The following is a 12933-nucleotide window of genomic DNA, read 5'->3' as shown; positions in this document are numbered from 1 at the left end:
TCCTTTCACTGTTCATGTTTCTTTAACTTCTTTTTCTTCCATAAGTCCCTTTAACATTTCATATAATAAGGGCTTGGTGATGATGAACTCCTTGAATTTGGTCTTATCTGAGAAGCACCTTATCTGTCCTTCCATTCTAAATGAAAGTTTTGCTGGATAGAGCAATCTTGGTTGTAGGTCTTTAGATTTCATGACTTGGAATATTTCTTTCCAGCCCCTTCTTGCCTGTAAGATCTCTTTTGAGAAATCTGCTGACAGTCTGATGGGGACTCCTTTGTAGGTGATTGTCCCCTTAGCTCTTGCTGCTTCTAGGATTCTCTCCTTCATTTTAATTTTGGCTAATGTAATTATGATATGCCTTGGTGTGTTTCTTCTTGAGTCCAACTTTTTTGGTACTCTCTGGGCTTCTTGGATTTCTTGGAAGTCTATTTCCTTTGCCAGATTGGGGAAATTTTCTTTTATTATTTGTTCAAATAGTTTTTCCACTGGTGGTTGTGTCTTTCCCCCCTTCTGGTACCCCTATAATTCGGATATTGGAGCGTTTAAAGATGTCCTGGAGGTTCCTAAGACTCTCCTCATTTCTTTGAATTCTTGCTCCTTGACTCTTTTCTGTTTGGCCATTATTTGGTTTCTTCTGGTCCACTCCATTGATTTGAGTCCCAGTTTCCTTTTCATCTCTATGGGTTTCCTGTGGAATTCCATTCATTTCCCTTAATTTAGCCTTCATATGTTTCTCTAATTTGTGGCTATAATCAACCAGATCTGTGAGGAAGCTGATGACCAGTGTTTTAAACTGTGCGTCTGAGAGTTTTGCTATTTCTTCGTCGCTTAGATTTATCTGTGGGGCTTTGAGGTCTTCCTGTGACATTTTTGGTCTGTTCTGGCCCTTTAAGTGGGAGAAGCGGCGCCTTGGAGTCCCAGGTCGCTTGGTTGTGACGCTGTATGTGGGGGCGTGGTCAGAGCGGGGAAATGGCGGCGCCCTCTATCGCCTTGGCCGCCGTCTATCGCCGCTGCGGCCGGTCCAACCGCCCACTCCCTCGCTCGCGCGCAATTAGGCAACCGCAGTCAACACGCTGAACCGCCTCCCCACTGTCTCCTCTGCAGTCGCTCACCCGGTGGGTTACTCGGTCGCTCACTAGGTCCAATCCTGGGTTTGGAACCCGTGCGTCTGGATTCGCGCGTCTGGATTCCGCGCCCGGGTCCGACCGAGCCCTCCTTTGTAACTCCTCACCAGACGCCGGTTTCGCCCCTTACCGGTCGGGCTGAAGAATTTGTTGTTAGCGGACTTCCGAAAAGTTCAGTTTTCCGTGTTCTGGTTGTGTTTTCTGATGCTAATATTTAGTTGTCCCTAAACTTGGTTGTGTGAGGAGGCACGGCACATCCACCTAAACCTCCATCTTGGCGGAAGTCTCACATTATCTTTTAATCATCATGTCTCTTTAGGCTCCTCTTGGCTGTGACAATTAAAGTTTACTTGTTGATGCCTTTTGACAGTTTGAACAATTTTGGTGAGGTATTGCATAGGCTGCCCCTCCACGTGGATTTGCCTGACATTTTTCTGTGATTAGATTGGTATTATAGGTTTTGGGGATTAAGCACCATGGAGCTGAAGTGTCATTTTTATCACATCATGCCAAGGGTACATACAATTAATGGGTCCCTCAAAATCTGGGTCTGCCCCCTACTGTGGGTAACTATGCCCCTGGACCATTCCAGGAAGTGACCAAATGTCCCCGGGAGGGTGAGGAAGGGGGTGTGGATCAGATGTTTCCTCGATGTCTGTCTCCACACCCTGTCTGGGTGTGAGCATCCTGTCGTGCCTCGGGTAGTCGTGTTTAAAGACCTGCCTTTTCTTTATGACATGGCCCCTTGATGTAAGCCAGCTTTTCCTCTGCTGCTCATCCAAAGGGTCATTTTCAACTCAGATGTGACTCCAGTCTCCCCGAAGGGGAAGCAGTAATTCTTAGTGACCAGCCAGTATACATGCATATTAAGAAAAACATTTTTAAAGCCTGAATTCAACATAATTTGTGCTTTGATCTGCCCTGACAGAGAAGGGATAGTGTTCGTTCCTCCCTGCTCATCCTGGGTTCTATGGACTGCCTATGTCTGATGGCCAGGGTTTTTTTAAATGCTACTCTTTTAAATTTTATTTTACTTATTTTAGAAAGAGGGTGAGAGAAACATTGACTGGTTGCCTGTTACAAGACCCCAAATGGGGGCCTGGCCTGCAACCTAGGCATGTGCCCTGACTGGGAATCGAACCAGTGGCCTTTTGTTTGGCAGGCTGGTGCTCACTCTACTGAGCCACACCAACCAGGGCAGGTCAGGTTTTACATGAACAAAGATCTGAGAAAAGTTTTAAAATTACAGCTTTTCTTTATCTTTACTAGGTAGCATTCTCTAAATAGCTTTCTGTGATGATTAGAGGAAAGCTAACTTTTCCCTGTTACACTGAGCAAGCAAATGCTGACACAGCAGGGGAGGACTGAGGCTCGCTCTTGAGCAACTTGCATGGAGCGGAACTCTGTTTTTCTGAGCCTGTGGACTAAGTGCTGTCCTGTGGGGCTGCCCAGAAAAACTCTACACACTGTGCTTTTGTAGATATTGGAAGGTGGGCTTTTGAGTTCCTCTAATCTTATTTCTCTCTGGATAGACTGTCTCAACACGATGGCACATCCCATCACCATTTTAGTCACCTTTGCTGAACAAGTTTCTGTTCATGTATATGTCTGTGAAGGTACATGAGGTCCAGAGAGGGACATAATGCACTGGGCATAATGTTGCTGCCTAGCCTGTGGTATTGTGGAAATATCAGGTCCCACAGCTCAGTAAGGTTCAGAGTTGCTGCTGAAACTTCAGGTCATTGATATGTGGGGTGGTAGGCATAGCTGACGCTCATGGCAGGACCGCCCCAGTCGGCACAGCTTCCTCTCCACATTTAAGAAGCAGCAGGAGCAGACACACGCACCCTGGGATCCCCACATCCCTCCAGGCCAGCCTCCCCCATCCGAGTCATCTGTCTCATCTGGATTTGAATCTTTAGCTGGAGCCTGGCCGTGGCCTTTAAGTAAGGCCCCAAATGATGTCAATGTTCATGGTCAGCTGCCCTCGCCTCAACAAGGCTAATGAGGATGCGAAAACATCCCTTTGTTTCGGGCCAGTGGGTCCTCCAACTGCAGCTGTCTTCTTTTGTTCTTGCAAATGCTGGGCCCACCCACAGGGGTTGAAACCAAGATTCTGACAGGCAGAGAGGGCAAGCTACCCCCTGGCCACACTGTGAGAAAGCAACGGTCCACCTTACATTCAATGAGTGCACTTGTATGAGGGTCCCCAGGTGATGTAAGATGTAAGGGGGCCTAGCAAGTCCCACAGACATGGCAGAGGAGCTGTTGTACCTCTGCCATGGCTCCAGCCCTCCGGCCGAACCTCAAAGAGATCCTCAGGACCATACTCCATCTCTTCCACTCTCTTTATATCCGCCACCAGTGGCAGACCAAGGCTTCCAGGTCATCTGTCACCACCTGGTCCTTGTCCCTGGACAGTTCATTCTATCCCATCTTCCATCCCTCCCCACCTTCCAGATCCTCCCACTGCATTCTCTGGAGCTCTGACATCAGCCACCTCCTGGATCCTCCCCTCTTTTCTGAACGTGCCTTACCGTCCCTTTAAACTAGAGACTAGAGCCCCGCTCTCCCTGCTCCCTGCTGACCTCAGGGAGAAGCCAGTTTCTCTCTCCTGCAGGCAGGCACCAGGCAGGGCCAGGATGAAGGGGATCTTCCTACCTTCTCAATAGCACTTCCAAACCTCTTCTCCGTTTGTCCTCCCACTCATGTCATCAAACTGCTCGCTTCTCCTCCTAGCCATCAACCTCGGCCTCTGGCCCCTCCTCCTTCAGTGATTTCACATCCCAGCGCACATGTGTCCTCCATCACCATGCTTGGTGTCACTGTACCACCACCTTCCAACCCTGACACTGTCCTCTGTCGCCTACTTCCTCAGACCTTCTCCTCCATGTTATTTCAGATACCTTGGAAATCTCAGAATTTGCTTTTTTAAAAAAAAATTAAAATATAGTTAATACACAGCATTGTATTAGCTTTAGGCATACAGGATAGTTATTCAACCTTTATATACCCAACTAAATGCTCGTAATAATTCTGGTAACTGTCACGGTACAAAGATTTTATGATGTTATTGACTATATTCCCTCGGCTGTACAGTATATCCTTGGGACTTACTGATTTTTATAACTGGAAATTTGTACTTCTAATCCCCTCTATCTACTTCCCCACAACCCTCTCTCCTCTGGCAACCACTACTATTTATCACAGTAATACTAGCAATAGAGAGAACTGGGTGCAGGAACTCTCTATAGTATTCTTGCAACTCTTCTGTAAATCTGAAATTACTCTAAGATAAGAATTCATTCAATGTTTAAAAGAAACAACACTTCCCTTATCCCTTTCTTCAGCTACTCGCCACTTCCCCACTTCCCCTCCCAGGGAAATCTCTTGACAGAGTTGTACGTTGTGGTGGTCTCTCCCCTCCCCCAGCCAGCTCATTCCTCAATCCATTCCCATCCAGCTACTGGCCTCAGCTGTTCACCACAACTGCTCGGGTCAAGGTCAGTGATAATATCCAAGTTGCCCAACCCTTGAGCCAGTTTTTCCTCCTTATTTGGCTCTTCTTGTGACTTGTAGCAGCAGGTGCATGGACCAAGGCTGGAGCTTGGGATCCTACCGTTTGTCTATGCCCTCATCTCAGAGGTCTGTTTCCTCCAATCTCATGGAGTTAAGTACAACTTTACCTACTGTTTTAAAAAAAATTATTTAGAGGGGAAGGAAAAAAGAGAGGGAGAGAAACATCCATGTGAGAGAGAAATATTGATCGGTTATCTCTCGTATGTACCCCAACCAGGGACCGAACCTGCAGCCCAGGTATGTGCCCCAACCAGAAATTGAACCAGTGACCTTTCACTTTGCAGATGACATCCAAGCCACTGAGCCCCACCGGTCAGGGCCAACTTGTCTACTGCTGATGCACAAATTGATCTCTTCAGCCTTGACCCTATGAAGTAGGGACTAGTACTGTGCTCCCTTCACATGAACGCAGACGAAGGCTTGCAGACGTTAAGGGGCTTCCCCAGGGTGACACAACTAGAAGCTGCAGGGCTAGAATTGGAACCCAGGTCCGTCTGACTCCAGGCCTGTGCTGTGAGCGTCCTGCTGCCGTCTTCCTCCATCCCGGCTCCCTGCCTGCTTGCTCTCTGGGCTCTCCCGCATGTGCTGCTTAGTCTGGCCTCATGCCTTTGTCCCCCGTGTCCACTTCTCCTGGATGATCTTCTCCCCGCCTTCCCCCACTTCACCTCTCCAGTCCTCTTCCCTCCCAGCTCTGGCGGGGGATTTCTCTACTCCTAAAGCCCAGGCTGATCTCTGCTGGCCTCCTCTGAACTCCCATAGGAACCAGAGTCTTCCCTAAAGCAACGGAGGGCTGCGTCTGTAAGTTGCTTGCTTTCTGAGCCAAGATGGGGGTCCTGGGCCCAAGTAAAGTGCATGCTTGGGGACATTGAAGCACCACATCCGAGACTGGGACTGTCTGGGAAAATGGGGACCGTGGGCCTCCATCTTGAGGGCTCTGAGTTATTCAGGGTTAGTTTTGTTTCCTTCACTAGCTGGTGAGCTCTCAGAGGGGGAGAACCTTCATCAAGTGTGTGTGTGCGCGCACGCACGTGGTTGGGGGAGTGTTTTTGATCCAGGGTTGGGGACCTGCGTGTGCAAAGGCCTGACTTCAGTTCTATGTGGATTTTCAGCTGTGTTGGTGGTCAGTGCCCTTGACCCCTGCCTTGCTCAAGGGTAAACTGTCCTTCAAAACTCTATTTTCCTGGGTCCTGGGAAGCCAAGAGAGGTTCAGTCTAGAAGTGAAGGAACTGATTTAGACTTTACCAAGGTTACAGAGAGGCCAAACAGTTCCCATAGGGGCCACTGAGTTCAGAGGAACATTTAGAAGCAGTGTGGGTTGCACTGTGATCTTGATCACTTTGGAAGAACTGAAGGTGCCCCAATGGACAAGGAAGAGGCTAGAGACCTGCAAAGCCATGGTGGTGCTGCTGGTGGTGATGGGGTGAGAGCCGTGTGTGGGGATGCCTGTATCCTGGTTGAGAAATTAGGAGTAGGCATGTGCCTGCTCCTTTTCAGCATTCTGAGTCACTCTGAGAGAATACATCCAGTCTCCTCTTACCAGCACTGCTCCTGCTTCCAGTATGCAAGGGCCAAGTTAGCCTGATCACTCGTACATAGACAGGCCTCCTGGTACAGGTTCTTTTCTGCAGAAAGTAGAGGATGGTCAAGGGCTGCGGAGAGCAGACTGTGGATGGTTGAATCTCACCCATCTTGAAGGCAGTGGGCCTACATTTTAACTCCAGTAAAACCCCCAGTTCGAGCCCCACTCCCACCCCAATCTGAAATGCACATTAGAGACCATGCCTCCAGAAAGACTGAATTTTGCCTTGTGTGGACCAGACGGAGCCAGGGCTGGCCCTTCTCCACCAGGTGTGGCTGCCTCCTCCCTCAGCTCTGGGTCTGAGTTCCCCTCCTAGAGACACTGCCCATCCAGCAGCTGCCAACCAAGGCGAGAGCTGGGAAGCTGTCTCGCCTTGCTGGGCCTTGCCTGCCTAGGGGACAATTTGTCTACAGTCAGGAGGAGCTCCCTGTGGCTGAATGATTGTTCATTCTACACAGGGGCCCTACCTCTATCCCTGCCCATCTGGCTGAGTTGGCACATACCTACTCCTAAGCCACCTGCATTTTGAGAAGTAAAATATGGAAGCAGGAGCACCGAAGTCTGTCTTTACTGGATTACTCTAGACAAAACATGAAGGAAGCAGGGAGAGCTTGTCTTCAGCTTGATGGTTCTAGAGGTCAAGCTCCTGCAATCCATTGGGGACAGTGGCCGTGGTGCACTCCCTCCGCCCCCAATCCCCTTGCTGGAGGTGGAAACAAGGAGCTTGGCGCCGCCTCCACCCCCAGGGGCTGGAGGACACAGTCGCCATCTGCAGGGGGTTAAGGCCAACAGCCTCGCCAAGGATGCTTTGTAGACCCATGCCTGCTAAAGTTGTTGGGTACCAGGATGGGCTCATCCATACTGGAGTCCTGGACTCGCCAACGCTCAGAGGCAACTCTGCTATTGAAGGCCTAGCTGAGATGTCACTCACAGAACAGCTTCAGGAAAAAAAAAAAAAAAACGAAGTTTTCAGGAAGTCCTAGAAAGCAGGTAAAGGTGAGTGGGAACCAGGCAGGGCCCAGAAAATCCAGTCTGAAGGTCCAGACACCAAGTTTGGGAAGAGAAGAGATGAGGAGAGTAAGCAAAAGGACCAGAAGGAGGTGTGAAGGTTAAAGTAATAAAGACAGGAACGTTCTATTTGGCGATGAAAACAGAGTTCTAGCTTAAAATACACCCACCTCCCCCACCCCAGAGGTGATGAGAAGAGAAGGATGGCCAAGACTGGGCTTTTCTTTATCTCTGCCGTTCAGAGGGTGTGGCTTGGGGAAGCCATTTAATTTGGCTGTTTCTTCTGTGAACTGGGTGCTCCCAGGATTGCTCAGCTTGAGGATCAAGAGAGCTAAGAAGGTAAGGGGGGTGTCGCCGTGTGGACCAAACTGTTAGGTGAACGAAGTGCACGGTTCTAGGACCGAAGTGTGAGATGAGTGTTCGGGAGGCAGCTGCCGGGTCTGCCCCAGGCGGCCCAGCGACTCCCACCCTCAGTCACACCATGGAGGTAGCTGCCTGGTCATGATTAGGTCATGATTTGGAAAGGCAAATTTGAATCAGGGAACCCATCATGTCCATGTCCAATTTGGGGCTTTCAATGTGCTCTTCCTGGCTGAGGTTTCTTTTCTTTTTTCTTTGCCCTTCCCACTCACGTCCCACCTGGGAAGTCCCCACTTGAGTCCTGCCACCTCCAAACTGAAGTCCTTTGTGCCTGGCAGGTGCAGGCTTTCCCGTCATCGCCAAGTGCAGGGTGTCACACACGGCTCTCACTGCCTCCTGTGACTTTCTGGAAGCAGGGACCATGACTTTTTCCCTTGGGCCCCCGTTGGGTACGGAAAGGGCCCTGTGGCAGATAGATAGAAAGAGGGATGGACGATGTGACCTGGCTTCTGGTCGCAGGTGGGTGCCAGGTGTTAACCTTAGTCTTTCTCCCTTCCCCCATCTTCTTGTCCTTTAGCCTCAGCTGTCTCACAAAGACCTGTGCCAGTGTCTGTGTTCGATGAACGCATAAATGCTTTGCTTTACGCCAGCTTAGCCCACAATAAGTCCACAGGAAACAGGCGCCACCAGCAGCGGTAGGATCAGAATACTTTAATAAGATATCAGTGTCAAAATACATTTCCTTATAAAGTTAAGCTCCCATATAGCAATAATGTCAGTAGGAATTCGACAAAAGAACAATGTACATGAATTCGTTACATTGACAGGTAAAGTTAATGTTGAAGCTTGGAATATTTTTCAGAGTGTTTTAGTAAAACTGCAAGGGTAAAACGCCCCTGAAGTTGAGGCAGCGCACACAGGAATCAACGCCAGCATTGTCATGGCACCAACCCTTTGAGCCCTGTCGCCGTGCTGCTTATGTGTGATTTGGGCAACACAGGGAATAGGTCATTTTTCTCATGTAATTTAGAGTTTTTTGAGGTTTAAATTTTGTTTTGTTTTTGGCAGAGTGCATCCAGGCTTGTTGACACTGTTGCACTTCAGGTGTGTTTCTAGAAACTTCTTCATTGTACCCATGACAGATAAGTCCCATATGACTGGTGTTTAAAAGCTGAAGGTATCATCCCTCTTACCCAGTGAGTTAAAGTGCTCTGAGAACACTCGTTTCCAGTGCTTCCTACCTATACAAGTCACTTCAAGTGACAGGCAGATCTGGGGGAGGGCCTGAGGCTGGGGCGGTCCCCATGGTCTGCCTGCTGCTCGCCAGCAAGGGGCACTGCACCTTGGTCTTGCAGGGCAATGTGAGGAGGGGGCAGCGGGATGGGGCCGGTCAGGTCAGCTGCCCCCATTTCTGCACCCTCTCTCAGTTCGGCTCCACGCACCCCCAGGTGGTAAGCTGGGGAGACATGGACTGGGTCGCTGCACCATGTCCGAATCCTTGCTTACTTTCATGAATTCCCACCTAAGCCATCTCATGGTAATTCTGGAAATACCCAAACGTCCCATAGCTCGATGCCCTCGCAGGGCTGGCAACACAACCTTAAGGGAAATTAAAGCGCTTCCTCTCCCTTCAGTGCGCCCCACACCCCTAGCCCGTGATGCGCCCTTAGACCTCCCGGCAGCAATAATAATATATACATACATACACAGTGCACACAGAAGGCGAGGAGGGGACAGCCCGCAGCACTCCCATCTAATGATTCTGCTTCTTGGATCATTTGTCACGCTATGGCACACCCCAAAAGCAAAAGCCACCAGAGAGGAATTGCGCAGTGTCAGCAGGAAAAGGAAAATTAACAACTTAAAAAAATCTTAAAGCGATTGTGTGAGCAGGATTGCATTTCCGTTTCTAAGTCTTTAGATATTACAAAGTACCCATATATATGATAAACACTTAACCCAGGTATAAACTTTTAAAAAACTGTTATGGTTTTGAATAATAATAATTAAAAAATAATCCACCAAAGGGGGGGGAACACCAAACAGTTTAGGAAAGCCACACTGCAACTTTCACAGATAACCACTTACACTGGAGTTCGCCCTTCACATTTCTTTTTTTTCCCCAAAAGTCATGAAAATTAGAGCGAAGAGTTGGCTTAAAAGACTGAAATTTACAGTGTGGTGATTAGTTTTAAAGGAAGAAGGACTGCGAGGCTGCAAATCAAGCCTGAAAGCAAAATTATTTTGTTTCTCTTTGGCAACAACAGCATCTTTTTAGTTAAATGGAGCGAAGCTTCGCCTGCAGTGGAACACACACCCCCCAGACTTGTTAGCGTGAGTACTGTGCATGTGTGTGACGGAGACAGGCTGATGGGTAATATAAATTAGAAGTGATTGAAGTTGGGGAGGGAAATCTTACAAAATTTAAGAATATTTTCACTGACAGAATACAACACAGGTCAGACAATAGTGTATTTTAAAAATATAGATAATAAAGTGAGCATCTGCAGAAAAAGGCCATACTTGGTAACCCGGGCAAGTTTGCCAGGTAAGAAGAGCATCTTGTAAAAAGTGTGTTAGAAATACCTAGCTGCAAGAACAGACGCAGAGAGTGACGCTGGCGGGACGGCGTGCGGGGGGGCCTGCCCTGGGGGGGCTCTAGTTCAAGTGGCCTGGTCCAGGGCTCTGAGAAGTTCCCCTCCTTGCAGGAGTGTGGAGCTTCCTGGAACAGGGACGTTCACCTCACAGTCATATCTGGTCAGTTCCGGCAGCAGGTAGGGCTCAAATGAGGGCCCGAGCAGCCGGCTTGCCACACCTGAAAGAATGGTCGGTACTGCATTTTAAAAACGAAATGAAACATTCGGCGAAGGCTCTATTCCATAAGAGGCTACTGGGGATGAGAAGGGCACAATGCAGAGAGCAAGAGGCATTTCCAGGTTTCATGATTCGGGGTACGGGGGGGGGCAGCCCTACTGTTATTGTTTCTTCAATGGCACCCTCCCTGAGTGGCCCACTCTGTGCTCAGAGGGGGACCCAGCCCACTATGTGGGGCGCCGAACCCCAAGGAAGAATGTGTGTGTGGTGCGCACAGCAGCAGGAGGATGTTTTGGGGGTGTTGTGTGGAGGAAGCCCTCACGAAGGCTTCCTGGCCTTGAAGGAGGAGGTGTCAGTAAGAGCCTGTGGCCACTGTGCACTGGCAGTGGGGGGGGACGACACACAGGGCCAAGTGAAGGGAGGGAATTCTGAGCCAGTTGCTTTTTGCATACATAGCACACATCTGCAGGCATGTGCACTGTGTGCACACATGCTCCTGCACACGTACACACGCATTGCAGGGAGGGGTGAAGGGGGATCTCGGAGCACTCAAACCCCACCTCCTCGGAAGGCAGGCCCAGGTACCCAGAGGGCGTGGAGGCCCTTCCCTGGGTCCCTGTAAGTGAGGTTCCATTGTCCCTTCCCTTGGTGGCGTATGTGCAGGGCCCCTCCCCCACGGTCTGTGCCTGCCTCCCCCACTGGGCCTCAGCCCCTGTGATGAGGGCCAGTCTCTGAAGCCCCCACAGTCGCAATGGATACTTGCTCACTCTCCCTTTCCGATCTCTGCTGCTTCTACATGCTGTCAGAAATAAGTCCCCCCAATTTCTAAGGTTCAAGGGAAAGTGTGGGCTTGCTCACAGCAGGAACAGCTCTGCTGATTGTTACATACTGAACACAAACTGTACCAGCACTGACACTTGGAATGCTGACCTCTCATTTGAGGGTGTGGCTTGCTCTGCCTTCCAGCTGGTTAAGAGAAGGGCTGGAATTTAAGCCCTGGGCTGTCCCTCCTGCATTCTGAAGCTCAGAGCAGCAATTTGCCCCAAGCCACATTGCTGAGGAAACTCCCTCTTTTGGGTCAGGGGTCTGATATGTTCCACCATAGCCTCAAACTTGTTTATGCTAAGTAGTGAGTTCTCTCTGACAACATCTATGTTTTGCCAGATGGTAACAGACTGATGAGTCCCAGGGCAGAAGGCAGGCATCAGGTGACTAACTGTCCAGGAAGCCCAGCAGGGCGACCCTCCCATGGCTATCCAGGCCACCCTGCCAGCAGCATGTACTCCAGGCATGTCCTCAGCTCAGTTCCCACCTGAACTCGGGGTGGTGCCCCGGTAGGTCAGTGGGGGCACCGGGAAATTCAGTAACACACACAGCGGAGTGAAGACACAGGCTTGAGACCTCTTTGGATGGAAAGAGCCTTGGATGTCAGCTGAGGGTTGGAAGGTTCCTTCCAAACCCTGTAGAAAGGCAGCCTTCCAGCTCCGGCTGCATCACTTCTGGGAAGGAGGGCTCACCCTTTCCAAGGGGGCAGCCTTTCATGGCAGCAAGTCCCCCTCACACTGAGCTGGGACCTGTGCCTTGTGAAGCCCATCTCCGGGCCCTCGCCCCCCCCCCCCACCATACACATACATTGGACCCTGGCAGGGAGGCCTCAGCCCCCGATTGCACCCACCTGCAGCCTTGTGAGCCGACGGCAGGCTGTAGTCTTGGTACTGAAAGGCGCAGCACTGCGGGGGGAACCTGCTCTTGGCGCTCTCCCCAGGGCTCATGGCGGCCGGGGGCTGTGGTGGTGGCAGGTGTCTCAGAGGCTGACTGGAGCCCCTCATGGGATTTTGGGTGAACTCATCTGAAAGAGCAATGTCAGAGAGTGAGGGCAGTGCTGACCTGGGGGAGGGGAGAGGCTGTGAAGCCCCCCGCATCCTCCTTTCTTTCAACAGAGTCACCAGAATTAGAGCCGGCCCCCCACCTCGAAGCCCAGAGATTTCTGAGTCATTCGGGCCAGACTGGAGAGGTGAAGTTGGGTGTGTGGAAGGTGGGGTGGGAAGGCAGGTGGTGGGCGAGTGGAAGAACCAGGATGGGCCCCTGAGCCCCCAGCCCTTCTGCCAGCAAACACCGCCACCCACCCCTGGGAGGGCCAGGCCTGGGGCTCACCACTGGGGAGGCTGGCATTCAGCTGCTTGTCAGGCATCGAAGGGCAGTTTCCGCAGCCCCTGAGAATCTTCATCCTTTTCCACCTGAGATGTGAAGGGCTGCTGCCTGGAGGGTCCCCCTGGGTGTGGGAGAGGCAGATGTAGAGGGGAGAGGGCCAGAGAACCACGTCCTTAAACTGAGTCGGGGGTGGGGTGGGCGCCTCTCTGAAAGGCCACGTCCCTAGCCCTCCCTGCTGCCCTGGCTGGCACGCTTAGCCTCCCTGTGTGTGAGAGCTCCCTGCAGCCTGGATCCCTGCTCCCCGCCCCGGTTCCCCCC

The 12933-nt window shown here is 50.8% G+C and overlaps 1 protein-coding gene across 1 annotated transcript in view; it reads right to left on the bottom strand.

Moving 5' to 3' along the window:
* Window positions 1–8346: 8346 nt before the first annotated feature.
* The window catches only part of EPAS1 (endothelial PAS domain protein 1), an 82577-nt gene continuing 77990 nt past the window's right edge, over window positions 8347–12933 (bottom strand). Inside the window, exons 14-16 of the mRNA XM_037161254.2 lie at window positions 12619–12736; window positions 12140–12313; window positions 8347–10465 (exon numbers count right to left, since the gene is read on the bottom strand). Coding sequence (XP_037017149.1) covers window positions 10314–10465; window positions 12140–12313; window positions 12619–12736 — 444 coding nt within the window. The 3' untranslated portion in view covers window positions 8347–10313. The remainder of the gene's footprint in view (window positions 10466–12139; window positions 12314–12618; window positions 12737–12933) is intronic.

The sequence above is a fragment of the Artibeus jamaicensis genome, unplaced genomic scaffold, assembly GCF_021234435.1.
Source record: "Artibeus jamaicensis isolate MK-2021 breed Jamaican fruit bat unplaced genomic scaffold, CSHL_Jam_final contig_465, whole genome shotgun sequence".
In the NCBI taxonomy this organism is placed as follows: Eukaryota; Metazoa; Chordata; class Mammalia; order Chiroptera; family Phyllostomidae; genus Artibeus; species Artibeus jamaicensis.
The sequence above is the reverse complement of the archived record's forward strand: the minus strand, read 5'-3'. Positions and strand labels throughout refer to the sequence as shown.